Source organism: Atractosteus spatula, chromosome 25 (genome assembly GCF_055471065.1).
Source record: "Atractosteus spatula isolate fAtrSpa1 chromosome 25, fAtrSpa1.hap1, whole genome shotgun sequence".
Lineage (NCBI taxonomy): Eukaryota > Metazoa > Chordata > Actinopteri > Semionotiformes > Lepisosteidae > Atractosteus > Atractosteus spatula.
The window spans coordinates 1,160,675-1,187,044 of record NC_142730.1 but is presented as its reverse complement, the minus strand read 5'-3'; the positions used below and the strand labels follow the sequence as shown (position 1 = coordinate 1,187,044).

Below are 26,370 nucleotides of genomic sequence, written 5' to 3'. Positions count from 1 at the left end.
TCTAGGGTAAAACACCTGTTCCCCACTCAGGATTTCAACCCACAACCTTCTGATTACCAGTCTAGAATCTGAGCACAACTCCAAACTCTGAGCACAAATCCACACTGATGCCAAGTCAGTGTGTCAATCAGTCCATCACTTTGTCAGTCAGTGTGTCCACCACTGGTATTAGTAAATCAGTCACTGTGTCAGTCAGTCAGTCAGGCACTGTGAGGTCAGTATGTCAATTAGTCAATGTATTTGTAAATCAGTCACTGTCAATGAGTATCAATGTATCAATCAGTCAGTTTGTCATTCAGTGTGTAAATCCCTGTCAGTCAGCTGACTCTTCTATGCTGATGTGGGGCAACAGTGAGAAACACAATCACATGTCCTAACAGCAATAACAGCTCACCCACACCCTCCAGGAGGAGAAGGCTTGAGGGAGGGAACACTAACATGAGGCCTAGTGACATATGAACACAGCACTGGGGAACTGAGGAACTTTCCCATTCCTGTTGGGCCACAAACTGCCAACACACTCCACACAGTGCAGCACTGAACACTCTATACTGTACTAGGTTCACATAGTCCAGTGTCCATCACAAGGCTCTATTCCTTGTGGAGTCCAGGACACTGACACACAGCCCAGTCACAGGCTCTAGACTCTTCTAGTCCCTGTGGAGTCCAGTACACTGAGACACAGCCCAGTCACAGGGCTCTAGACTCTTCTAGTCCCTGTGGAGTCCAGGACACTGACACACAGCCCAGTCACAGGCTCTAGACTCTTCTAGTCCCTGTGGAGTCCAGTACACTGAGACACAGCCCAGTCACAGGGCTCTAGACTCTTCTAGTCCCTGTGGAGTCCAGGACACTGACACACAGCCCAGTCACAGGCTCAAGACTCTTCTAGTCCCTGTGGAGTCCAGGACACTGACACACAGCCCAGTCACAGGGCTCTGGACTCCTCTAGTCCCTGTGGAGTCCAGGACACTGACACACAGCCCAGTCACAGGCTCTAGACTCTTCTAGTCCCTGTGGAGTCCAGCACACTGACACAGCCCAGTCACAGGCTCTAGACTCTTCTAGTCCCTGTGGAGTCCAGTACACTGAGACACAGCCCAGTCACAGGGCTCTAGACTCTTCTAGTCCCTGTGGAGTCCAGTACACTGAGACACAGCTCAGTCACAGGGCTCTAGACTCCTCTAGTCCCTGTGGAGTCCAGCACACTGACACAGCCCAGTCACAGGGCTCTAGACTCTTACAAGCAGGCTGTTTTGAAGTCAGGACAAAGGGTGGACAGACCTGTGATTGGACAGAGCAGGGAGGAAGGACTGGGTTAACAAAGTTTCAGAAGCCATGTCATGTTCAGACTAGTGGTTGAGTCCTTCTCTGCCTGAAGGCCTACCTGTCAGTATATCTGTCAGCCTGTCTGTCTTCCTTTTGGACTGTTTGCTGGCCTATTTCTCTGTCTGCCTGACTGTCTGTCTGTCTTCCTGTCTGACCACTGGCCTGTCTGTTGGTCTGTCTCTCTATGTCTGTCTGCTGATCCTTCTGTAAATCTGTCTGCTGGCCTGCCTGTCTGTCTACCTGCTGATCTGTCTGCCTGTCTGCCTGCTAGCCTGTCTGTCTATCTGCCTGTTGGCCTGTTTGTCTGCCTGCTGGCCTGTCTGCCTTTCTGTTTGTCTGTCTGTCTGCCTACTGACCGCGGTCTGTCTGTCGGCCTGTCTGTCTGCCTGCTGGCCTGTCTGTCCGCCTGCTGGCCTGTCTGCCTTTCTGTCGGCCTGTCTGTCTGCCTGCTGGCCTGTCTGTCTGTCTGTTGGCCTGTCTGTCTGTCTGCCTGCTGGCCTGTCTGTCTGTCTGCCTGCCTGCCTGCTGGCCTGTCTGTCTGTCTGCCTGTCTGTCTGTCTGTCCGTCAGCCTCTCTGTTCCAGGAGAGACTGAGCCCTTTTCTGTTCAACACAACACGCTCCCCTCACCCCCACCCCTGCCACCCCCCAGGAATCTCACCCCCGACTTCCAGCAGATAAAAAGGAGACCCCTCTCTCGGCCGGAGAGATGGACCTGGACAGAGTGGGCGGCCGAGGCGCGGGTCCGAGGCGCGAGGCGCGAGCGAGACAGGGACCCGGCCGGGGGGGCGCAGCGAGCGGAACAGGAATCAGGAGGGGGAGGAGGAGGAGGGGGGGCGGAGAGGGCAAGACAGAGAAAAGACCGAGAGTGCGAGAGGGAAATACCGGCTCAGGTCGGCGGCGCGGTCCTCTTTCTTCCTCCTCCTCCTCCTCGGCGCTCCCTTGCCTGTTCCCCGCGATTCAGGGGCGCTCCGCGGCGATCGACCCCAGGATCCCTTCTCACCCCCTCTTTCTCTCTTCTCTCTCCTCCTCCTCTTCCTCCTGTCCGGCTGGGTCTCGTCTTCCACAGCGCTCCTCTGTCCTCTCCTCTCCTCTCCCTCGCTCCCTCGATCTCCTCCTCCTGCTCCCATTCCCCAGCCTCCTCTCTCTCCCTCTCTCCCTCTCGCTCTCTCTCGCGGTGCGGAGAGTCCGCTCGGCCCCTCTGGGAGGAGGGGGTGGGGGCTGGGGGGCGTGATGGTGGTGGTGGTGGGGGGGGGTTGCGCTCGGAAGAGAGGAGAGCAGGGGACCCCCCGACAATCCGGACCGAAGAGGGAGGAAAAAACCGGAGAAGCGCCTGGCTGGTGAAAGAATGCAGGGAGAAGGAGGGAGAGAGAGCGGAGAGCGAGGCAGAGAGGAGAGAGAGGCCTTCCTTCTTCGTCCTCTTACGAGCTGAAGTTCATGACAGGGGGGGCGCGGAACGCCACTCGCGGGCAGCGGAGGGGAAGAAAAAAGATATATCGTCGATCAGAAGCGGTCTTTCACTACGAGTCCTTCCGTTTCAGTCCACAAAAGCTGCCGAGAGCGAGAGAGAGAGGGAGAGGGAGAGAGAGAGAGAGGGAGGGAGAGGGGGGAGAGAGAGAGAGGCTGCTCAGGCTGGGTGTGTGTGTGTGTAGGCAGAGAGGAGGGACATGGGGTGGAAAGCCAGCAGCAGCTGGAGAGGAACAGAGGGAGGAGAGGAGGGGGGGTGGCCGGGGAGGGTTGGCATCATTCAAATATTTTAGCCCCCCCTCCTCTCCTCTCCCCTCGCCCGCTGCCTCTGTGAGTCTCCGGCTCTCCCTCTTCGTCTCTGCTTTTCTGCTTCTTTGTGTTTTATTTTCTCACACCCCCCCTCCTCCTCCTCCTCCCTGGAGCTACGTTTTGTCTTCAGTGTCAGAAAAAGAAAAAAAACGCCAGTTTCCTCTCTCTCTCGGTTTTAAACACGGCGCACTTGAACTCGGAGAGGCAGTCTCCCCTGAGTGCTGGCGGCTCTCTCCTGCTCTCACACACACACTCGCGGGCTGCCGGCGAGAGAGAGGGCACAGAGGTGGGAGGAGGGGTGCTCTGGGGGCGCTTGACGTGGAGAAAAAGAGGGAGGGGGGTGGAAACCGTTTGGGGGTCCCCATTCATCCGCAGAAGGGTACTGCAACAGACACCCCACACAGGGGGCCGGTTTGGAACAAAGCACCTCCTCTCATCAAGAAAAATCTTTCTGTAACCCCACCTTGCTCTTGCACGTCTGTCCTCCCTAAAGTTCCAACTTAGTCCACCTGGCGCAGCAGTTTCTCTCTCCTCCCCCTGATCTGTGAGCAGTGGGGCCGCTGGTGCAGAATGGCTGCTGTGTGTGAGTGTGTCGGTCTGTGAGTGTGAGTGTGTCAGTTTGTGAGTGTGTCGGTCTGTGTGTCAGTCTCTGAGTGAATCAGTGTGTGGGTCAGTGTGAATGTCTGTCACTGTGATTGTATTAGTGTGTCTATGAGTGTGTCAGTGTGCCAGTGAGTGTGTCAGTGTGCCAGTGAGTGTGTCAGTGTGTCTATGAGTGTGTCAGTGTGCCAGTGAGTGTGTCAGTGTGCCAGTGAGTGTGTCAGTGTGTCTATGAGTGTCAGTGTGTGAGTGTGCCAGTGAGTGTGTCAGTGTGTCTATGAGTGTGTCAGTGTGTGAGTGTGCCAGTGAGTGTGTCAGTGTGTCTATGAGTGTCAGTGTGTGAGTGTGCCAGTGAGTGTGTCAGTGTGTCTATGAGTGTGTCAGTGTGTCTATGAGTGTCAGTGTGTGAGTGTGCCAGTGAGTGTGTCAGTGTGTCTATGAGTGTCAGTGTGTGAGTGTGCCAGTGAGTGTGTCAGTGTGTCTATGAGTGTGTCAGTGTGTCTATGAGTGTCAGTGTGTGAGTGTGCCAGTGAGTGTGTCAGTGTGTCTATGAGTGTGTCAGTGTGTCTATGAGTGTCAGTGTGTGAGTGTGCCAGTGAGTGTGTCAGTGTGTCTATGAGTGTCAGTGTGTGAGTGTGTCTATGAGTGTCAGCTTGCGAGTGTGTGAGTGTGTCTATGAGTGTGTGCCAGTGTGTCAGTGTGTGAGTGTGTCAGCCTGGGCTCACAGACACCAGTCTCACGTTCCCTGCAGTCCCAGACTCGGGGTCAAGTCAGGTCAGACGGCGGAGCGCCCTGAGGCTGGCGGGGGAGGGGACGTGTCAGCGCCTGTGTCAAGGAGGGGGCTGGGGGAGGGGCACCGCGCGGTCTGCACGCCGCAGCTCAGGCAGAGCGGCGGGTCACGGCTCTGGCACACACAGGCGGAGGGCAGTCCGGCAGACCCTCCCTCCAGTTTCTAACAGCTTGATCCAGTTCAGGATAGAATTCCTGGATCCTGAATTCGGGGTTGTGGGGGAGCCAGAGCCTGTCCCGGCAAGCAACAGGCACGAGGTGGGACGCCAGTCCATCAAGGGCACACAGACAAGAACACACACTCATGTCAGGGCCAGCTCTCCCAGGAGCCCATTAACCCACCAGCATGTCTTGGGACTGTGGGAGAAAACCCAAACCCACACGAACACAGAGAGACCATGCAAACTCCACACAGACAGTCCCAGATCCGCACCTTCCCCGCACTGTGAGGCAGCAATGCTGGCCCTTGCACCAGCCTGCCGCCCTGCTGTCTGCGCATGTAGGACACACTTGTGTGCTTTCACAGTGAGCAGACGTGTGTGCGTCATGGGACATATGAACATCAAGTCTAAGGGCTCTGCTTACTGGCTCTTTCATGTTATCATTTCCCATAAGTCTGTTTGCTGCCCGTGGGGGTGTGGCTTCTGATATCTTCATTGGACAGGCTGAGGCCTCAGTTGCAGGCTTGCGGGAACACAGGGCATTTTCAGTTTGGTGCTCACTGGCACCACCATCAGGTGGCGGCCAACCTGAGGGGGTTCATCTCGGCACAGAGCGGGACCGGACTGCTCAGAGGCACTGGGCCTCCTTGGTGCAGCCGCCTCTGGAGGTCCCCGCGGGCGGCGCTCAGGCCTGGGGGCTGTGGCCCAACGCCTTCTCCTTAGGGAGGCCTCAGTCCTCTGCTGCCAGGGACAGGAGAGCTCCCCACTCCTGCAGGAATAAACAGTAAAACAGACCCCCGCAGAGAGGGAGATGAGCTCTCAAGGGCTTCTCGAAAAACGCAGCTCATCGATTGCCAAGGCTTGCTGCCAGACAGGGTCAATAGCTCTTAAAGCCACAGCTGGATCCTACCTGCCTGCGTGTGAGAAGACACAGCTGAATCTGCAGGTCCAGGACAGACGTTAGGAGCTCTGGACCGGCTGTCCCCCCGGTGTAACAGGACTGGACCTGAACCACTGGACCGGCTGTCCCCCTGGTGTAACAGGACTGGACCTGAACCACTGGACCGGCTGTCCTCCTGGTGTAATTAGACTGGACCTGAACCACTGGACCGGCTGTCCTCCTGGTGTAACAGGACTGGACCTGAACCACTGGACCAGCTGTCCCCCTGGTGTAACAGGACTGGACCTGAACCACTGGACCAGCTGTCCCCCCGGTGTAACAGGACTGGACCTGAACCACTGGACCGGCTGTCCCCCTGGTGTAACAGGACTGGACCTGAACCACTGGACCGGCTGTCCTCCTGGTGTAATTAGACTGGACCTGAACCACTGGACCGGCTGTCCTCCTGGTGTAACAGGACTGGACCTGAACCACTGGACCAGCTGTCCCCCTGGTGTAACAGGACTGGACCTGAACCACTGGACCAGCTGTCCTCCTGGTGTAACAGGACTGGACCTGAACCACTGGACCAGCTGTCCCCCCGGTGTAACAGGACTGGACCTGAACCACTGGACCGGCTGTCCTCCTGGTGTAACAGGACTGGACCTGAACCACTGGACCGGCTGTCCTCCTGGTGTAATTAGACTGGACCTGAACCACTGGACCGGCTGTCCTCCTGGTGTAACAGGACTGGACCTGAACCACTGGACCGGCTGTCCCCCCGGTGTAACAGGACTGGACCTGAACCACCGGACCAGCTGTCCCCCCGGTGTAACAGGACTGGACCTGAACCACCGGACCAGCTGTCCTCCTGGTCTAACAAGACTGGACCTGAACCACCGGACCAGCTGTCCTCCCGGTGTAACAGGACTGGACCTGAACCACCGGACCAGCTGTCCCCCCGGTGTAACAGGACTGGACCTGAACCACTGGACCAGCTGTCCCCCTGGTGTAACAGGACTGGACCTGAACCACTGGACCGGCTGTCCTCCCGGTCAAACAGGACTGGACCTGAACCACCGGACCGGCTGTCCTCCTGGTGTAACAACACTGGACCTGACCCACCGGACCAGCTGTCCTCCTGGTGTAATTAGACTGGACCTGAACCACTGGACCAGCTGTCCTCCTGGTGTAACAGGACTGGACCTGACCCACTTGGCCAGCTGTGCTCCTGGTGTAACAGGACTGGACCTGAACCACTGGACCGGCTGTCCTCCTGGTGTAACAGGACCGGACCTGACCCACTGGGCCGGCTGTCCACCCGGTGTAACAGGACCGGACCTGAACCACTGGGCCGGCTGTCCCCCCGGTGTAACAGGACCGGACCTGAACCACTGGACCGGCTGTCCTCCTGGTGTAACAGGACTGGACCTGAACCACTGGACCGGCTGTCCCCCTGGTGTAACAGGACTGGACCTGAACCACTGGACCGGCTGTCCTCCTGGTGTAACAGGACTGGACCTGACCCACTGGGCCGGCTGTGCTCCTGGTGTAACAGGACTGGACCTGAACCACTGGACCGGCTGTCCCCCTGGTGTAACAGGACTGGACCTGAACCACTGGACCGGCTGTCCTCCCGGTCAAACAGGACTGGACCTGAACCACCGGACCAGCTGTCCTCCTGGTGTAATTAGACTGGACCTGAACCACTGGACCAGCTGTCCTCCTGGTGTAACAGGACTGGACCTGACCCACTGGGCCGGCTGTCCCCCCGGTGTAACAGGACCGGACCTGAACCACCGGACCGGCTGTCCCCCCGGTGTAACAGGACCGGACCTGAACCACCGGACCGGCTGTCCCCCCGGTGTAACTAGACTGGACCTGGACCACCGGGCCGGCTGTCCACCCGGTGTAACAGGACTGGACCTGGACCACCGGACCGGCTGTCCACCCGGTGTAACAGGACTGGACCTGACCCACCGGACCGGCTGTCCACCCGGTGTAACAGGACTGGACCTGGACCACCGGGCCGGCTGTCCCCCCGGTGTAACAGGACTGGACCTGGACCACCGGGCCGGCTGTCCCCCCGGTGTAACAGGACTGGACCTGACCCACCGGACCGGCTGTCCTCCCGGTGTAACAACACTGGACCTGACCCACCGGACCGGCTGTCCCCCCGGTGTAACAGGACTGGACCTGGACCACTGGACCGGCTGTCCTCCCGGTGTAACAACACTGGACCTGACCCACCGGACCGGCTGTCCCCCCGGTGTAACAGGACTGGACCTGAACCACCGGACCGGCTGTCCTCCCGGTGTAACAGGACTGGACCTGACCCACTGGGCCGGCTGTCCTCCCGGTGTAACAGGACTGGACCTGGACCACCGGACCGGCTGTCCTCCCGGTGTAACAAGACTGGACCTGGACCACCGGACCGGCTGTCCCCCCGGTGTAACAGGACCGGACCTGACCCACCGGACCGGCTGTCCTCCTGGTGTAACAGGACCGGACCTGAACCACCGGACCTGCTGTCCCCCTGGTGTAACAGGACCGGACCTGAACCACCGGACCAGCTGTCCTCCTGGTGTAACAACACTGGACCTGAACCACTGGACCGGCTGTCCCCCCGGTGTAACAGGACTGGACCTGAACCACTGGACCGGCTGTCCCCCCGGTGTAACAGGACTGGACCTGACCCACTGGACCGGCTGTCCTCCCGGTGTAACAGGACTGGACCTGACCCACTGGACCGGCTGTCCCCCTGGTGTAACTAGACTGGACCTGACCCACCGGACCGGCTGTCCCCCTGGTGTAACAGGACCGGACCTGACCCACCGGACCGGCTGTCCCCCTGGTGTAACAGGACCGGACCTGAACCACCGGACCAGCTGTCCTCCTGGTGTAACAACACTGGACCTGAACCACTGGACCGGCTGTCCTCCCGGTGTAACAGGACTGGACCTGAACCACTGGACCGGCTGTCCTCCCGGTGTAACAGGACTGGACCTGAACCACTGGACCGGCTGTCCCCCTGGTGTAACTAGACTGGACCTGACCCACTGGACCGGCTGTCCCCCTGGTGTAACAGGACTGGACCTGACCCACTGGACCGGCTGTCCCCCTGGTGTAACAGGACTGGACCTGAACCACTGGACCGGCTGTCCCCCTGGTGTAACTAGACTGGACCTGAACCACTGGACCGGCTGTCCCCCTGGTGTAACAGGACTGGACCTGAACCACTGGACCGGCTGTCCCCCTGGTGTAACTGGACTGGACCTGAACCACTGGACCGGCTGTCCCCCTGGTGTAACAGGACTGGACCTGAACCACTGGACCGGCTGTCCCCCTGGTGTAACTAGACTGGACCTGAACCACTGGACCGGCTGTCCCCCTGGTGTAACTAGACTGGACCTGACCCACTGGACCGGCTGTCCCCCTGGTGTAACAGGACTGGACCTGACCCACTGGACCGGCTGTCCCCCTGGTGTAACTAGACTGGACCTGAACCACTGGACCGGCTGTCCCCCTGGTGTAACAGGACTGGACCTGAACCACTGGACCGGCTGTCCTCCTGGTGTAACAGGACTGGACCTGAACCACTGGACCGGCTGTCCCCCTGGTGTAACTAGACTGGACCTGAACCACTGGACCGGCTGTCCTCCTGGTGTAACAGGACTGGACCTGAACCACTGGACCGGCTGTCCTCCTGGTGTAACTGGGATTTTTTGTGTTTTTTTAACAAAATAAACTTTATTACAACAATGTATACAAACACAAATTCAGCATGATTGATATATATTCATAATACGTTTTGTTTTGTACAGGTTAATTGGCTTCTGGGAAAGCTGGCCCTGGTGTGAGCGTTTGTGTGCCCTGAGATGGGCTGGTGTCCAGTCCGCTCGTCCGCTCGTCCGCTCGTCTGAGATGTTCCCCAGCGAACTGACTCCCTTTCCACAAGGGGGGAGGGATTCTCTGCACGTCCACAGGGGCAGAAGGTGAGAGAGAGAGACAGGAGGAGACAACGTGTCTCAGCCAGGTGCTGTGTTTGTGTGTGTCTGCTGGAGAAGCCCCCGCCGGGCCCACAACTGCACTCGGGGGGGAAGGACTCCCGGCCTGACACAGCGCCTGTCCCAGATGCCCACTGAAGAGGAAAGAATCGCAGCGAGAGAGAGAGAGGGGAGGAGCACGGGACGAGAGCCGCGACGCTGCCCTCTTGTGGTCGTGACGGAAAGCGCGCACGTCACTGGGAGACTCACAGTGGGGAGCTCCTGGCCCCAGAGGCCAGAGTCACGCAGGTTTTAGGGAACATTTCAACTGTCCCAGACCTAAAAGTCAAACACCAACAACAACAACAAAGATCAAAGAGAGCTAGCTAAATAGCATTTCGTTATACCATATACCTCTATATGAGTATAATGACAATAAACTTGAACACGCAAATAAGCATGTCATTGCACTTGTGCATCTGAAAGATGAACTGAATTGGGCTGGTATTTATACAACCATCTGGCCTGTTTAGTAGTTTGCAGCTCATCGATTCAGGATTTCACCCAGCTGTTTCTGCCCAAAAACCAGGGTATGGGCTTCAGGACGGGAGGTGCTTCTTTACACAGAGAGTGGTGGGAGTGTGGAACAAGCTGCCCCGCCAGGTGGTTGAAGCCAATACTCTGGCTTCTCTCAAGACACAGCTGGATGAGATGAGGCAGCGCAGCACAGCCTGCGGCCTGGAGGACTCGAACCCGCAACCTCCCACCCCAGAGGTGCAGAGCCCGGAGCCCTGACCACTGTTCTGCACTGCCCTGCCCCGGAGGAGTCTGCATGTTGCCTCCCCACACACCGGTTTCAGGCTGGGGGAGAGCAGGCGTCCCTGAATACCCCATAGAGGGGTGTGGGGGTCCGCACTGGGACACTTCAATGCACAGTGACCTGCAGGACACAGCTCTGTCAGTTGCAGACCCACGAGCAGGATGTCAGGAATTTTTAGTTTTGCTGTACTTTTGCAGGATGTAATGTGGAAAACCAACTGAAATTCATCTGTTAGGAGAACTGGGTAGATATCACATTCCCAAAACAAAATGGTCTAATGATACTGCCTCCTTTAATGCTTCTGAGGAAGAATTGGAGTTTTACTTAAACTCCGTTAAAGACAGAAAACACAACTAATGCACGTAAAAAATAACTTATTTTCTTCATTTATCGTTTTGGGATATCTTTTCACATTTTTTGTGTTATTTGATGTTCAATAAAAGTTCGAAAAACCTGTTAATTTTGTAACTTACGTCTCTATGGGCGACGTTTCACACGTGACGAGGCGCGAACCGAGACGCCAGGGACTCGGATCAGAGAGCAGCCGCATCGCCCCAGTCCGGCAGAACCGGATGTGACGTCACGGAGGCCCGGCCGATGGGGAGGCGGGGGGAGCACGCGGGGTCCGGCGGGCGGTCAGTAGTTTGTTTTGGGGGGATTTTCTTCCAGGGTTTCCCCTGAAATTTCCACAGGCGGGTCTCACTGCATCACTGGCGACGGGAAGGTGGATAGTGAAAGTCTGTTTATTTTTATTTAAATAAAGTTTTCTTCCACTTTTGCAAATGGTGTTCTACCTGTCTCATCGCTACGTCATGCAGTTAAATAATAATAATAATAATAATAATGGTAGAAGAAACAACAGTATTAAGCCTCAAGGCTTCTTTAATGTTAGTTTTGGTCTCGCCTACACCTCCCCACCAGCTATTTCGAACCCGGATGAACAGGGTCCGTGTGGTGCGCTCAGTCCGGTCCGGTCCGGTCCGATCCACCGTCCCCAGCAGGACCGGAGATCCTGTTACCCTTGTAACCCGCTCGGTCTGTGCGGTCTCGGAGGAGAAGGCGCTCTTCAGCAAGTACCTCTGCGTCCTCCAGGCCTGAGCCGGGCCGGCGGTCGGTACCGGGTCCAGCCGACCTGCAGTCGGGGACTCTTCGCGTCTCTAACTTCCAAGTTGTTGTGGAGGCGCCGAGGTCCTCCTGGCCACGCCTCCTCCTCTCGCCTCGGACCATACAGCGACGAGTATGAGCGCAGCTGGGTTTTGAGGGGGTTGCGGGAGTAGTTTATGAGTAATTGGATTCCAAGATCACATCCAGCTGTGTTTTGAGAGAACCCAGAGTGGCGGCTTTGACGACATAACTGGGCAGCTTGTTCCACACCACCACCACCCTCTGTGTAAAGAACCTCCTACTGTCCTCACTGGAGGATCTCATCCAGTGGTGTCTTGAGAGGAGCCAGCTCCCTGCTTCAGTGGCTGAAGTGAAACTGCTGAGACCTGGTCGATTGGAACCTGCTGATGATGGACTGGTGTGTCCAGGGTGTGTGAGTGTGTCTGTGTGTGTCCTGTGATGGACTGGTGTCCTGTCCAGGGTGTGTGAGTGTGTCTGTGTGTGTCCTGTGATGGACTGGTGTCCTGTCCAGGGTGTGTGAGTGTGTCTGTGTGTGTCCTGTGATGGACTGGTGTCCTGTCCAGGGTGTGTGTCTGTGTGTGTCCTGTGATGGACTGGTGTCCTGTCCAGGGTGTGTGAGTGTGTCTGTGTGTGTCCTGTGATGGACTGGTGTCCTGTCCAGGGTGTGTGAGTGTGTCTGTGTGTGTCCTGTGATGGACTGGTGTGTCCAGGGTCCAGGGTGTGTGAGTGTGTCTGTGTGTGTCCTGTGATGGACTGGTGTCCTGTCCAGGGTGTGTGAGTGTGTCTGTGTGTGTCCTGTGATGGACTGGTGTGCCCAGGGTCCAGGGTGTGTGAGTGTGTCTGTGTGTGTCCTGTGAGGGACTGGTGTGTCCAGGGTCCAGGGTGTGTGAGTGTGTCTGTGTGTGTCCTATGATGGACTGGTGTGTCCAGGGTCCAGGGTGTGTGAGTGTGTCTGTGTGTGTCCTGTGATGGACTGGTGTCCTGTCCAGGGTCCAGGGTGTGTGAGTGTGTCTGTGTGTGTCCTGTGATGGACTGGTGTGCCCAGGGTCCAGGGTGTGTGAGTGTGTCTGTGTGTGTCCTGTGATGGACTGGTGTGTCCAGGGTCCAGGGTGTGTGAGTGTGTCTGTGTGTGTCCTGTGATGGACTGGTGTCCTGTCCAGGGTGTGTGTCTGTGTGTGTCCTGTGATGGACTGGTGTCCTGTCCAGGGTGTGTGAGTGTGTCTGTGTGTGTCCTGTGATGGACTGGTGTGCCCAGGGTCCAGGGTGTGTGAGTGTGTCTGTGTGTGTCCTGTGATGGACTGGTGTGTCCAGGGTCCAGGGTGTGTGAGTGTGTCTGTGTGTGTCCTGTGATGGACTGGTGTCCTGTCCAGGGTGTGTGAGTGTGTCTGTGTGTGTCCTGTGATGGACTGGTGTGTCCAGGGTCCAGGGTGTGTGAGTGTGTCTGTGTGTGTCCTGTGATGGACTGGTGTGCCCAGGGTCCAGGGTGTGTGAGTGTGTCTGTGTGTGTCCTGTGAGGGACTGGTGTGTCCAGGGTCCAGGGTGTGTGAGTGTGTCTGTGTGTGTCCTGTGATGGACTGGTGTCCTGTCCAGGGTGTGTGAGTGTGTCTGTGTGTGTCCTGTGATGGACTGGTGTGCCCAGGGTCCAGGGTGTGTGAGTGTGTCTGTGTGTGTCCTGTGATGGACTGGTGTGTCCAGGGTCCAGGGTGTGTGAGTGTGTCTGTGTGTGTCCTGTGATGGACTGGTGTGCCCAGGGTCCAGGGTGTGTGAGTGTGTCTGTGTGTGTCCTGTGATGGACTGGTGTCCTGTCCAGGGTCCAGGGTGTGTGAGTGTGTCTGTGTGTGTCCTGTGATGGACTGGTGTGTCCAGGGTCCAGGGTGTGTGAGTGTGTCTGTGTGTGTCCTGTGATGGACTGGTGTGTCCAGGGTCCAGGGTGTGTGAGTGTGTCTGTGTGTGTCCTGTGATGGACTGGTGTGTCCAGGGTCCAGGGTGTGTGAGTGTGTCTGTGTGTGTCCTGTGATGGACTGGTGTGTCCAGGGTCCAGGGTGTGTGAGTGTGTCTGTGTGTGTCCTGTGATGGACTGGTGTGTCCAGGGTCCAGGGTGTGTGAGTGTGTCTGTGTGTGTCCTGTGATGGACTGGTGTGCCCAGGGTCCAGGGTGTGTGAGTGTGTCTGTGTGTGTCCTGTGATGGACTGGTGTGTCCAGGGTCCAGGGTGTGTGAGTGTGTCTGTGTGTGTCCTGTGATGGACTGGTGTCCTGTCCAGGGTGTGTGAGTGTGTCTGTGTGTGTCCTGTGATGGACTGGTGTGCCCAGGGTCCAGGGTGTGTGAGTGTGTCTGTGTGTGTCCTGTGATGGACTGGTGTGCCCAGGGTCCAGGGTGTGTGTGTGTGTCTGTGTGTGTCCTGTGATGGACTGGTGTCCTGTCCAGGGTCCAGGGTGTGTGAGTGTGTCTGTGTGTGTCCTGTGATGGACTGGTGTGTCCAGGGTCCAGGGTGTGTGAGTGTGTCTGTGTGTGTCCTGTGATGGACTGGTGTCCTGTCCAGGGTCCAGGGTGTGTGAGTGTGTCTGTGTGTGTCCTGTGATGGACTGGTGTCCTGTCCAGGGTGTGTGAGTGTGTCTGTGTGTGTCCTGTGATGGACTGGTGTCCTGTCCAGGGTCCAGGGTGTGTGAGTGTGTCTGTGTGTGTCCTGTGATGGACTGGTGTCCTGTCCAGGGTCCAGGGTGTGTGAGTGTGTCTGTGTGTGTCCTGTGATGGACTGGTGTCCTGTCCAGGGTGTGTGAGTGTGTCTGTGTGTGTCCTGTGATGGACTGGTGTCCTGTCCAGGGTCCAGGGTGTGTGAGTGTGTCTGTGTGTGTCCTGTGATGGACTGGTGTCCTGTCCAGGGTGTGTGAGTGTGTCTGTGTGTGTCCTGTGATGGACTGGTGTCCTGTCCAGGGTGTGTGAGTGTGTCTGTGTGTGTCCTGTGATGGACTGGTGTCCTGTCCAGGGTGTGTGAGTGTGTCTGTGTGTGTCCTGTGATGGACTGGTGTCCTGTCCAGGGTCCAGGGTGTGTGAGTGTGTCTGTGTGTGTCCTGTGATGGACTGGTGTCCTGTCCAGGGTCCAGGGTGTGTGAGTGTGTCTGTGTGTGTCCTGTGAGGGACTGGTGTCCTGTCCAGGGTCCAGGGTGTGTGAGTGTGTCTGTGTGTGTCCTGTGATGGACTGGTCTGTGCTGCTGGCTGGACGAGAGAGTCTCGGTGCCCCACAGGCGTGACGGACAGGTCCACCGTGATAGCGTGTGAACAGTCCGGTGTTGGGGGTCCCGTGTGCCCCTGGGGTGTCCGATCCCTGTGGAGGGGAGACTGGAGCAGACTGGGACAGTGAGTGTCCGTCACGGGCGACTGTGGACAGCAGGGGTTTCCCTCGCCCCGTGCCCCCGGAGACGGCCCTCGCGGAGCTGGGGGGCGCTGGGGGGCACAAGGCCACGGGCAGGAGGCAGTGAGCCAGCCTGTTTGGACTGGTTCCCAGACGAGCGGGCGAGCGCGGGTGCCCCAGGGGGCACGCAGGACCCCCACTCAGCGGGCCATTAACACGCTGACGTCTCTGCGGCCAGGGGGGACGGCTTCACGGCTTTCACACCTGCTTGCCCTCAGGATCTGCCCCGTCAGTAATGGAGAGCTTCAGGTCGGTATGCGTAGGCTGCCCAGCAACAGGTCAAGTTTTAATCCCTGCTGAAAGGAAAAGAATAAAAGCTTTCTTCAGACCTGAACTGTCTCTTTTCTTTTCTTTTCAGCACGGAGCACACCTTTACCTGTTCATGTATTGTTAGGGCCTGCCCTCTGCCTGTGCCTCTCCCCGCCTCTTTGTCTGCGTGCTCTCAGTCAAGTCTGTCCAGGACGAGCTGTGCGTGACTGGAAATCCCGAGGCGCCTGTACTGGAGACTTACGGTAAAGAGGCTCACGGCCACCCCCCCAGCCCCCCACCCACCGGTACTGGCCATATAAGGGCAGAGGGGCGGCTGCGGCGTCACAGGGGGCCCGGCCCGGTTGCTCAAACGGCCCGGGAGGTAGGAAGTGAGTCATGTGTTAATCAGCGCTCCTGACAGCAGCGCCAGTCACGCCGGCTCCCGGAGATCCCTGTCCGCCGTCCCGAGCGAGGAGGAGACCGCACCGCCACGAGGAAGAAAGTTCTGCCCTCGTCCCACAACTGCTGGTAAGTACGGACAAGAGCGGGGGGAGAGGCAGGGATACAGAAAGCCACAGCAGTGAAGGAGTTTCGCCGAGCGCCGTGCCGTTGTTTCAACTGATAAGGCGATTATCGACCGGCGGTCCCGTCCCCGCGTCCTGGAGCCGGGTCCCCCGAGAGAGTCGCCGCTTCGGGACCGGGTTCGTGAACGCGTTCGGAAAACCAGCACGTTTGTGCTTTCAAGTGGGGAAAACCTTCTGTAGATCTTTTATTCTCTCTTCGATGTACAACTATATACTGTACCTGTAGACTCCGCCGCCTGCTGAGAGAAAGGACGTTCGTGTCACAAATCTGCGTGATTATGTATTAATGTTTCGAAATCGAAACATTCCTACTGCTGGTACGACTGGTGCAGTTCGCTACCAATAACAAAACAAAAACTTCTGCTACTGCTGCTGCTGTTGCTGTTAATACTACTGCTGTTAGCAGTACGTCTATTAATAATTCAGCTTTAGGCTCAGCTCGGTGTCTTCAACATCTCCCAAGTCCTCTTGGTCTCGGAGCGGTCAGCAGGGGCTTTGAAATCGCTATTTTGGGCGATACTGCGCAGTCAGACCGCTGTTCTGTGTGAATTTCCAGCATTCACCTGACAGGGTCGCGGCGATACCCTTATTTTACTTGCCTTGTCTCTGTCGTGTCTGTCTTCGATGAAAGAAGAGTAGCCCATTGAAACCTCGCTCGTGGGGAAACAAAGCCGGGAAGTGTTTGTGTGGCCCAGGGTTCAAGGCCTCATTCAGTCTTTACTTCCTTTGCGTGTATAGAGATGTTGGATTCCCCCCCAATAAAATATTCCTGGTTCTCTTCGAGCACTTTGACCTGGATCAGAAAAGTCCACACATTTCTGCCTGTATTAGGCAAAGGTGACATCGGAGCCCTCCCCTTAAATCAGCTGTTTAAACTGAGCGTCTGTGTCAGGCCCTGTCTGGAGTTCAGACCCCAGGATAATTTGCCCCAGAGGTCTCACACTCCATTGCTGGGGGCTGTAGTCTTCAGGCTTCTCTCCCAGCCAGAGCAGTTTATTAAACAGTCCATCTGTTTTCTCAATTGGGCATATTGGGGGTATTTTTGCAGTTGTTTACACAAGACATTCAGACTAATTAAATTATGCAACTAGTTGTTAAATGATTAGAGTAGCCATGCAACTAATAGAATAATTAGAGGAAGCAAAAGCATTTCTTTTCTTAATAAACATCCAAGAGCATCAGAAAATCCGTTTACTGTTTCTTGAATAGAAACGGAGAGTGTCCTACTCACTGAACATCTCACTGGGCTTGACTGCGCTGTACTGTGCTTTTACCCTGATCTCACTGGGCTTGACTGCGCTGTACTGTGCCTTTACCCTGATCTCACTGGGCTTGACTGCGCTGTACTGTGCCTTTACCCTGATCTCACTGGGCTGAGTCTCTTTTTGAGTCTTTTTGAGTCTCTGCTGTCTCTGTCACTTCATGGTGTGGGAAAAGTTTGAGCGCTGAGCTCTGCAGAGCGGCTTCTTGTTTTTGTGCTGTCGGGCTGAGCCGGGGAAGAGAGGCAGACGAGAAGATCTCTGACCACACATTGAGTCATCAGCGGAAAACAGCTGAGCTGAGCCCGACGGCGCGCACACTGAGGGTATCTGTGTGTTTCTCGTCTCGCAGATCACAAGGGTGCAGGTGGCGGGGGGGTGGGGGGGCACACCGAGATGCGTGCGAGTGAGGAGACAGAGCCGTGGGCTGGAAATCGGGGCTTTGAAGTTCGAGGTGTCTGAAGGAGAGATGCGCCTTCGCTCTGCGTGTCTGTCGGTGACGCGGGCGGCGCAGGCCCAGAAGTCTCCAAACAAACCCTGAAAACAAAACGCAGCACGCTGCTGAACACGGGAGCAGAGCCGCACTCCGCTTGTTCAATGCCCCCGTCGCTCTTTGTGTAAAGAGGTGCCTCCTGTTCCCAGTTTTAAGTTCACCTGCCTGTAGTTTCCAAGTATGTCCTGTGGTTCATGTTTCCATGGGTGATCCTGCAACCCGCAGATGCCTGGGAATGAGGGAACGAGGGGTGCCGCAAGCAGTAAGGTTGAGGTCAGGGAGAGGGATCGGAGAGGATTCCTGTGTTTTTCTAGCTTAACGAGCTAGGAGACCAAAAACCGCCGGGCCTTGCGTGCGAGTGTGCTATCGGCAGGGTGAGGCATGGAAGCCGTGGGTGAGTGAGATCGTCATCATCGTTATTTCAGGGCTAAGTGAAAGGCTTGTTTCATCGTTTGCATTGATCGGGGTTGTGGAACTAACTGGGGCTCAAGGGAATGCCCTGCACTGACCGGCAGAAGCAACAGAGAGACTACAAGGGGACCTGACAGGGCATCGGAAAACCCTCAGAGACACTAATCAAGTCAGCGCAGATTTCTGCAGGATGAGCAGGGAAATGCAGTTTTGGGGGGGGGAAATGAGCGTAAATTACAAGGACGTGCGTTTAAGAATGAGAAACCGAGCCCAATACCCAGGTTTTCTTCTGCAAACAGCTGGAGGAGATCCTCCAGCTATGCACTGCACACAAAGAGTGGTGGGAGTGTGGAACAAGCTGCCCTGTCATGTTGTTAAAAGCTGATAGCCTGGTTTCTTTCTAGAAACAGCTGGATGAGATCCTCCAGTCGGGACAGGAGGCGATACTGTACACAAAGGGTGGTGGGAGTGTGGAACAGGCTTGCCCATCCATGTTGTTAAAGCTGACAGCCTGGTTTCCGTCTAGAAACCGCTGGATGTGATCCTGATCGCTGAACTTGTGACACTTCAGCAGGCTAGAAGAGCAGAATGACCCCTTTGTTTGGTCTTATGTGCTGGGAAGTTGCGGATGGGATTTTATCCTGTTATTGTTATGGGTGGTGATGAAAGCAGCGGTACTATGCGAGTGGCTGGTGTATCTGTTGTAACCCTCTTTCCTGGCACGCTCCGTGCTCTCGCTGCGTCACACTATCGCAGCTTGAGTGACGTCGTGGGGCATAACCTTGACCGGAAGAGATTGTGCAACTCCTTGAAATGCTGTAAGTCCTACAGACGGGGATTCTGCATGAACGGAAGCCTACTCCTGCTGCCTCAGTCCCACGTGTACGTCCCCATTACTTACAGTTCTCTCACTGGGCTTCCATTCACTCTTGGGCTGGTTTATACTTGGGGGCGTTTGTGCTCGGCTGATGTGGACATTAAATGCTGCTTCTCTGCGCACAGGGCAGCTTAGTGCTCAGCTCTGCTGGCTCACAGCTCCAGGGTCACGGGTTCGACTCTAGATGGAGGTGCCTGTCTGGGGAGCTTGCGTGTTTCTTCCTGTCCTCTGGGGTCCTTGAACAGATGTCCTGGCGGGGTTGATCGGCCTCTCTGAGGTGTATACTCTGTGATTCCCGGAGAGTCTCCAGTATCCTGATGGTGATGGAATATTTCCTGACTATGGACGAATGCGTACAGGGACAATCGCGGGCAGTAAGAAAACGGCCTCAGTGCACTGGCTGGAGGGGGTTTCATGGTGAAGAGAAGTTTGGCGGAATTTTTTTTTCGATTATCTGTTCATCTCCAACTTGTGTTCGGCAGAGGCGTCTTCTTACACATTTCCTGCATCCACTGCCCTCTGTGGGGGTTTATTTCACCAGAAACTGCAAAGTCACTCGCGCAAGAGCAGGAAATGTCCCGCGATTCTGGAGATAGAAACAGTCTGGGCTCATGTAGACTGTAACTGGCTCACTTCAGCCCCTGAGAGCCCCAGTCCTTCAGGGGCTCTAGTGTCTTCAGTCAGGGGTTAAAGGTCACTGTGAATCTGGGCTCATAAAGACAGTAACTGTCAACACTAAATGTAATTGAGATCTGACTGGCTGGAATATATTCAAACTGGAGCAACATGCATAAGGTGATAAAGCCTCTATAGTCTTGAACAGAGAAGTGCCCTGGACTCTCTTCACATTCCCAAGAGCTTTAGAAGTTAAAGAAACCTTCAGCTTTTTGATGTTTTTTTGTGCCCCACCTGTGTTTTGCAGGAGGAGGCCGTGATGAACGGGTACAGTGGTACAAGCCCCAGAGCGAGAGTTTAACCCGTCTCTTTCTCCTCCAGCAGGAGGCGATGAAGAGGGAGGTGAACGCGGCTGTGGACTTCCTGCTCCGGCTGGTCCAGGAGCGGGGGGGCGTGGAACAGAGCCGGGCCCGCCGGTTCGCGGACGAGCTGCGCGGCATCCTGTCCGAGAGGTTCTCCCAGCACTGGTACCCGGCCAATCCCAGCCGGGGGCAGGCCTTCAGGTAGCCAATCGCAGCCGAGCAGAGCGCGCGTATCTAACGTTCTGCATCTGCTCCCGGCAGCAGCTGCCAGTTCACTTCCTCCTTTTCTCATGCAAAGGTCAAATCGGTGTTTTTATTATGACATTATTATTATTCCAAAGGTGTTTATTTAACCTTTCATTAAAGCAGGAAGCTTCTCTCAGCCCGTTTAGCCTTGAGTTATGGCCTGATCTAAAGGTCACGGTAGCTGGTAACAATGGCGCGTCCTGTTTTCTGCCCCGGCCCTCGAGCACGCAGGGGTAGTGGGGTCCGCAGAACACAGCCAGCAGGTGGGAGATCTCCGAGCCGGACTGGCCGGGGTCCGCTGGGGTCGTGTCCTCCTGTCTGACCCGCTCGTCTGTCCGTCTGTCCAGGTGTATCCGCATCAACGCCCTGGCGCCCTGCGACGAAGCCCTGAGCCTCGCCTGCCGGGCCAGCGGGCTGCAGCTGTCCGAGCTGGGCCTGCCCCCCGAGATCACCCTCTGGATCGACCCCTTCGAGGTCTGCGCCAGGTGAGTCCGAGGGTCGCCAGCGAGGGGCCCGTCAGTGTCGCTGACTGACACCCGCACCTGCTCCACCTGTGTCTTGAAAGAAGCCAGAGAGCTTGTTCCACACTCCCACCCCCTGTGTGAAGGAGGATCTGGCTGTGGAAGAGGGTGGTCTGTCTGCGGACAGCTGCTCACGGGCTGAGCCAGAAGAATCTGCCACTCAGTGCTGGGCTTCCGGTGTGAAGCCTCACTTTCGCCCTTGTCTTGACTTCCTGTGTGCGTCGGTCTGACTCACCGCCAGTCTGCACGAGGGCTGCAGCGAGGTGCTCGCGCAGGAAACAGAACTTCCTCCACGTCGCCCTGGAGCGGGGAGCCGGGCCTGCACCCTCAATCCATGCAAAGCGCAGCACTGCCCATGTTTGGGCCTCCTCCTGTTTGTGCCTGGTGGTGTCTCTCTGCCTTGAGGATTGTGGGATTGTAGTTGTGCACCATATGCCCAGAAGTTTTTTTAAAAACAGGCTCCCCTCTGTCTCTCCCCATCTCTGACTGCCCATGACCTTTGACCTTGTCCAGGCTTGTCTCCCCTGTCCAAGACCCTCTCTGTTCTCGGACACGTCAAACACCTGGAACTAATGCGCCTGGACTGACGGCGGGCCGATCGATTGGACTCATTCGTTGTTTTTTTTTCTCCCATCCCCAGGTCGAGAGAGCGCTGCCACCCCTTCACCGTGGCCAGCTTCTGTGAGGAGGAGGAGGTGCCCCCCGTCCCGGGGCACGAGGAGGAGGAGGAGGCGCCCCCTGTCCCGGAGCCTGGCTCAGAATCCGGTGCTCAGGACACCTCGGACTACCACTCTGCCAGCTCCTCGGACTGCAGCTCCGAGACCTTCAGTGAGAGCGAGGAGGAGGAGGAGGAAGGGAGGAAGAGAGAGAGCGATAGAGAGCCAGGAGCAGAGAAGAGGGATCAGGGGGGCATTGTCATGGTGCCCCGCCCCAGGGAGCTGCACAAGCACCCCAGAACCCAGGTAAGCATGGACCCCCATCCTGTGACATCATTTTCCCTGGGGAATTCTCTCTCCCTGGCTGCCCACTGTTCTGGGGGGAGCTGGGGGGTGACCGTCAGCCCCCGGTTTGAAGCAAAGGATTCTGGGTGCAGGGCCTGACGTATACACCTCTCTCTCTCTCTGTGCTGCAGGCCCCCCAGCTCCAGTACTTCTACCAGCCGGCCCCTGTGTGGCCCCAGCTCAAGAAGAGGAGGGCGGCCATGTTCCTCACCCCTGTCTACCCGGCCCCTGTCCTGGGGTACTACGTCCTGACCAAGCAGACACCCCAACCTCAGTTCATCCTCCCCCAGGCGTCCCTCCAGCCCTGGGGCGCAGCCAAGGGATAGCCCCCGGGCAGGGTCCCCCAGCACGGACAGGCAGGGAGACCTGCGGAGCTGGAGTGTCTTCTCAGAACCCCAAATTCCTCCTCCGGCTTATCCTCTGTGTGTCTCTCGCGCAGGAGCCACCACTGAGCAACTGGAAACACTCCCCCTGCGCCAGGCTGTTTAATCCTACACTATTTTAATTTAAAAAAATCTCTTCTCGCGGCTGGAGCAATCGCCTTCACCTGTCCGGGTTCTGCAAAACACTACTACCTCCTGAGCGGCCGTTCAAGCGCTCCGTGTACCGCCAGTTTTCTTTTTAAAGAAATACAACTTTTATATTTTTATTATTGCGCCGTTGGATCGCGTGCAAATGGAAAGGGGGGGGGGGGAACCACCTCGTCCTCCGCCTCCCAGCACGCTCCATGCTTTCGGTTTTAATCTTCTCGCCCGCACGAACCGAAGCGCCCAGCCTAGACCGGAACTGGTTTGTGAAGAGCGTCACTTCCGGTGCGCGCAGACCGCAATGCTGCCTTGCCATTCACGGCACAGCCGCGAGGTGGTGCTAATGCTGCCGTCTTTTCTGTTTTATGCTTTTAGAGAATTTTGCTCTGTAGAAAAGAAGAAATCGGCTGTTTGCACTCGATCAGGGAAGCTTGAATGTCACCATGATATTTAAATGTCCTGCACGTAGAATTAACATTTCTGATTGTTTTTGATTAACCTATCATTTTATTACTGTTTTATACTGGATTATTTTCTATTTATTTCTTCTCTTAATTTTGTTTTTGATGTACATTTTTTTGATAACTCTGTTTTATTGTAATAACTGAAATAATAATAATAAGACAGACTGGCTGGCTGTGCTATTCTGTAAAAAAAAAGAAAAAAGCTGTACCTTAAAAATGAATGAAGTTGTGTTTTTTAAATGCTATGTTTATTTTTTGTAAGCGAACGTTATTTGTTTTTTGTGAATATGTACTTTTTATGGTATTTTCTAAAACAATGATTTTACAACGAATAAAATAAAGTTTAAACCACAGACTTCCTCTGTGTAATGTGGTGATTGTGATGGTCCACACAGCCTGTGCGGTGTCCTCTGTCCCAGCTGGGGGTCCGGGCCCCCTGCTCCACAGACCTGGGGGTCCGGGCCCCCTGCTCCACAGAGCTGTTTTTTCCAGAGCCTGACCTGCGTTTCCGGACAGTGACCAGATACATTGGGAGGATTCGGCCTCAGCTCAGTGTTACTGCCTTGTGCTCACACTACGGCTCGTTTATATTTGCATGCTGATTTGCCTTAGATTAATCTTTAATCAGGAAGACATTTTCTTATCTTTTCTTATCAGTTTACTGCAGTTCTCAGGGCCATTTCTGCAATTTGAGATGTAGTACTTTTATCAGCTGGAACATCCAAAGAGCTACACATACAAAATGAAGTGCATTAGCGACCATTCCACAGGATCCTTTAGGGGAATCTTCAAACCCAGCCCCTGGGAACTGCCTGCCTCTGGTGCGCAGAGTAGTAATTGCTTCAGCCGTGTCTCCCTGTGGTTTTCTGGACTCCTGGTGGAGGAGAGAGGGAATCAAATGATTTTATATTCCCGGTGAGTCAGTGATACCTGGTGCAGACACCTGGACACAGCGATGGAGAGGATCATGTCAATGGGCAGACCAGGGTCAGAGTATTGGGACGCTGGCTCAGTGGTCAGACTAAGATGGCACAAGTGCCATGTTTGTCAAGACTCGCCCGTCACACGGAGAGTTGCTGGGTTCCTCTGGGTAAACTTAGACACGTTTCATGAGTTTTTTGGTGGAGTGTCTGTGTGTGAAAAGTTCTGTTAGACTTGGGCTGAATTGATGCTACAAACCAGACTAAACAAGCTCCAACTGTGAACTTGTCCGTAAGTTAGAACATAATTGTATTTATATAGCGTCTTTCATCTCAAGGAATCTCAACGAGCATGACCCCCCACCTGGCAGACACACAAGGATCATTCTGCACCAGAGGCCCCACCTGGGAGACACAGAAGGGTCATTCTGCACCAGTGGCCCCAGCTGGGAGACACACAGGGGTCATTCTGCACCTGCAGCCCCACCTGGGAGACACACAGTGGTCATTCTGCACCAGCGGCCCCACTTGGGAGACACACAGGGGTCATTCTGCATAACGGCCCCACCTGGGAGACACACAGGGTTCATTCTGCATGTGTGCACTTCTGACTGGATCAGTCCAGATGTTCCAGATGTTGCTGCAGCCCGTGCCTGCTCTTGTCCGGACTCTCCTCTCTCCTGTCTGAGATGGAGAGTGGCTTCTGCTGCAGGCTGTGCCAGGTGGATGGCAGGCAGGGGGAACCGCCCTCTTTCTGAGAAAGGCAGGCAGGACAGCCAGGCGCTTTTTAACCAAGGGTGTGCCCCAGCTCTCAGGCTTTGGCAAATAAACTGCTGCAGAGGACAGTCTCCCATGATCCTCAGCCTCGCTCCTATACTGCCACAGGATCTGTAGGTTCTCATTTGTAAGGGAAGGTCAGAGAGTGAAAACCTCACTCTTTCACAACACGTGTTGTAGCTATTTCTGGATCATTTTGCAATTCTGATTTCCTGAATGATGAGGAGATATTGCACTGCATTGTACTCTCCAGTGGTTCAGGTCCAGTCTTGTTAGACCAGGAGGACAGCTGGCCCAGTGGTTCAGGTCCAGTCCTGTTACACTGGGACGACATCTGGTCCAGTGGTTCAGGTCCAGTCTAGTTATACCAGAAGGACAACTGGTCCAGTCAAAGCTTTAGAAGCAAAAGAATCTTCCATCTGAACCAGACAGTGGTCCTGCGGCTGACCTTCACAGAGACAGTTCACCTGTTTCATGATGCTGAAGCCCCACCCAGGAACAGAGTCTTTGATGAATGCGAACTGGTGCTGCACCTGTCTCTCTCTCTCTCTTCCTAAGAAGACACTGTCAGCAATTTCCGTTGAAGTGCAAATAGAATTATTGGCACAAGGAATTTTGTCCATGACAAAAAAAGAAACATGCAAAACCAGACCAACAGGACACAGATCGGCTCATGAAGATTGGCCTCCTGTGTGCCTGAGACCCAGATGCTGCAGTGCTTGAGGCTGCTCCTTTCTGTGCCCGGTGTTGTGTCACATGAGCATGTACTGCTCCGTGCCTGGGCTGACCTTCTGCTTCTGACAGGAAATGACAAGCAAAGGGAAACAGATTTTCCCACAGGGCTATTTTTAAAGCCACATGATCACACGAGGGGTGGGATGTTGGAGTTAGCCCAGGCACTGCGGTCTCATTTCACACCTGGCAGTTTCCTGCGAAGCGAAGAGCTTTTGCATCGGCAGTGGCTGAGCCAGCCCGGTGCTCCTCAGAGCGGCTCCAGCGCTCTGTCACACGGGAGCAGGCCCACGCCCGCAGAAGGTATCGGGTTCGACCTGATCAGATCAGACCTGATCGGATTCCTGCGATTAGAAAACATCCAATCAATAAAGCGCCCAGGAAGGAAGCAGGAAGGGGGTCGACCCCTCTCACGCCGGCGCTCGTCAGCTTAGCGATCCGCAGGTTCTCGGGAGGTTGCAGGCGGAGGCTCTCTGCACAGGACAGCTGCACTCCATCTGCAGGGAGGCCGATGACGGTGCTTAATTTCACAGCGAAGCCCAGCTCACAGATTGCACACATCCAGCAGGGCCACCTTACTGCTTAACCACGCTGTGGAAGGCCTGGGAGCGATCGCTGGGAGCCGTGTGGCCTGTAGACGCAGGACGGAGCTGACCTCCGCGAACAGCTGCAGCAGCTAGTTTCGTCCTGCAAGGTGTTAAGAGTAGAAGGGATTGCGCATCAGAAGACAAGGACAGCACTCAGCTTGGGCAAGCAGCCTGCTTCTGGGCCCAATCTGACCTGAGCTGGGAAGCCCTTGCAGTGAGTCTGTCCTGCAGGACTTATCGAGCTCAATCAAGACTGAGACCGCACAAGACTGTCTCCTGCTCTCCTGATGAAATCCCCCTGACGACTGTGTCTGCTAACCGGACCCCCGTTGGACTACCTCAGTGGAGGTGCTGACTCCAGGCAGGGCTGGCTCAGACTCGTGTGATCACCGTGTTGCCTGTATCATTTCCAGGAGTCCGTTCGACTGGTCTTGCTCATCTGTCTTCGAAGAAAACAGAAGCAGCAATGTGGCCGCAATCGCTAATTACCCAATAAAGCTGCCCCTGCTTGTGCAAGAGGGGAAAGCAACTGTTTGAACCACCTGGTCAGTGTCAGGAAGCGTGCTGGAGGGGAGGAATTGGGCCTCCCCGATGGGCCTGACAGCGCTGTGCAACGGTGAAATGCTTCCCCCTTTCCTCCTCTCGCCCCCGCCACGTCCTGGCCCTCGTTCCCTTGCACCTGGGTTCCCCATTGACAGCTGACGAGCTGCACCGGGGGAGGTGGAGAACGGAGAGGCTGCGAGGGCACTGACTGTCCTGGGATGAGATATAAAGGCGGTGTCAGGGATGGCGTTCGGAGCGCCTGGTTGGACCCGACGCGGCGCTGAGGCTGTAGGTAGTAGCTAGTGATTGGCGTCCAGACCCCCAAAGC

The 26,370-nt window shown here is 55.8% G+C and overlaps 1 protein-coding gene and 1 long non-coding RNA gene across 2 annotated transcripts; one reads left to right on the top strand and one right to left on the bottom strand.

Moving 5' to 3' along the window:
• Positions 1-9,254: 9,254 nt before the first annotated feature.
• LOC148814955 (uncharacterized) lies at positions 9,255-11,515 on the bottom strand. Its single transcript, XR_016086068.1, has 2 exons — positions 10,813-11,515; positions 9,255-9,858 (listed from the first exon to the last, which is right to left on the bottom strand). It is a non-coding gene; the product is annotated as an uncharacterized LOC148814955 (long non-coding RNA).
• Positions 11,516-15,552: 4,037 nt separating this feature from the next.
• Positions 15,553-22,819, top strand: LOC148814954 (maternal B9.15 protein). Its single transcript, XM_088905278.1, has 5 exons — positions 15,553-15,651; positions 19,744-19,925; positions 20,318-20,455; positions 21,132-21,453; positions 21,624-22,819. Exons 2-5 carry the CDS (start codon positions 19,753-19,755, stop codon positions 21,816-21,818), a joined length of 828 nt encoding a protein of 275 aa, XP_088761404.1. The 5' UTR covers positions 15,553-15,651; positions 19,744-19,752; the 3' UTR covers positions 21,819-22,819.
• The last annotated feature ends 3,551 nt before the right edge of the window (positions 22,820-26,370 follow it).

What these genes read in the sequence shown, in the direction of transcription:
- LOC148814954 (XM_088905278.1), top strand. Translation starts at nt 19,753, where the DNA reads ATGAAGAGGGAGGTGAACGCGGCTGTGGACTTCCTGCTCCGGCTGGTC. An exon ending in AGCCGGGGGCAGGCCTTCAG is followed by an intron (nt 19,926 to 20,317) that starts GTAGCCAATCGC and finishes CCGTCTGTCCAG; the next exon opens with GTGTATCCGCATCAACGCCC. An exon ending in ACAAGCACCCCAGAACCCAG is followed by an intron (nt 21,454 to 21,623) that starts GTAAGCATGGAC and finishes TCTGTGCTGCAG; the next exon opens with GCCCCCCAGCTCCAGTACTT.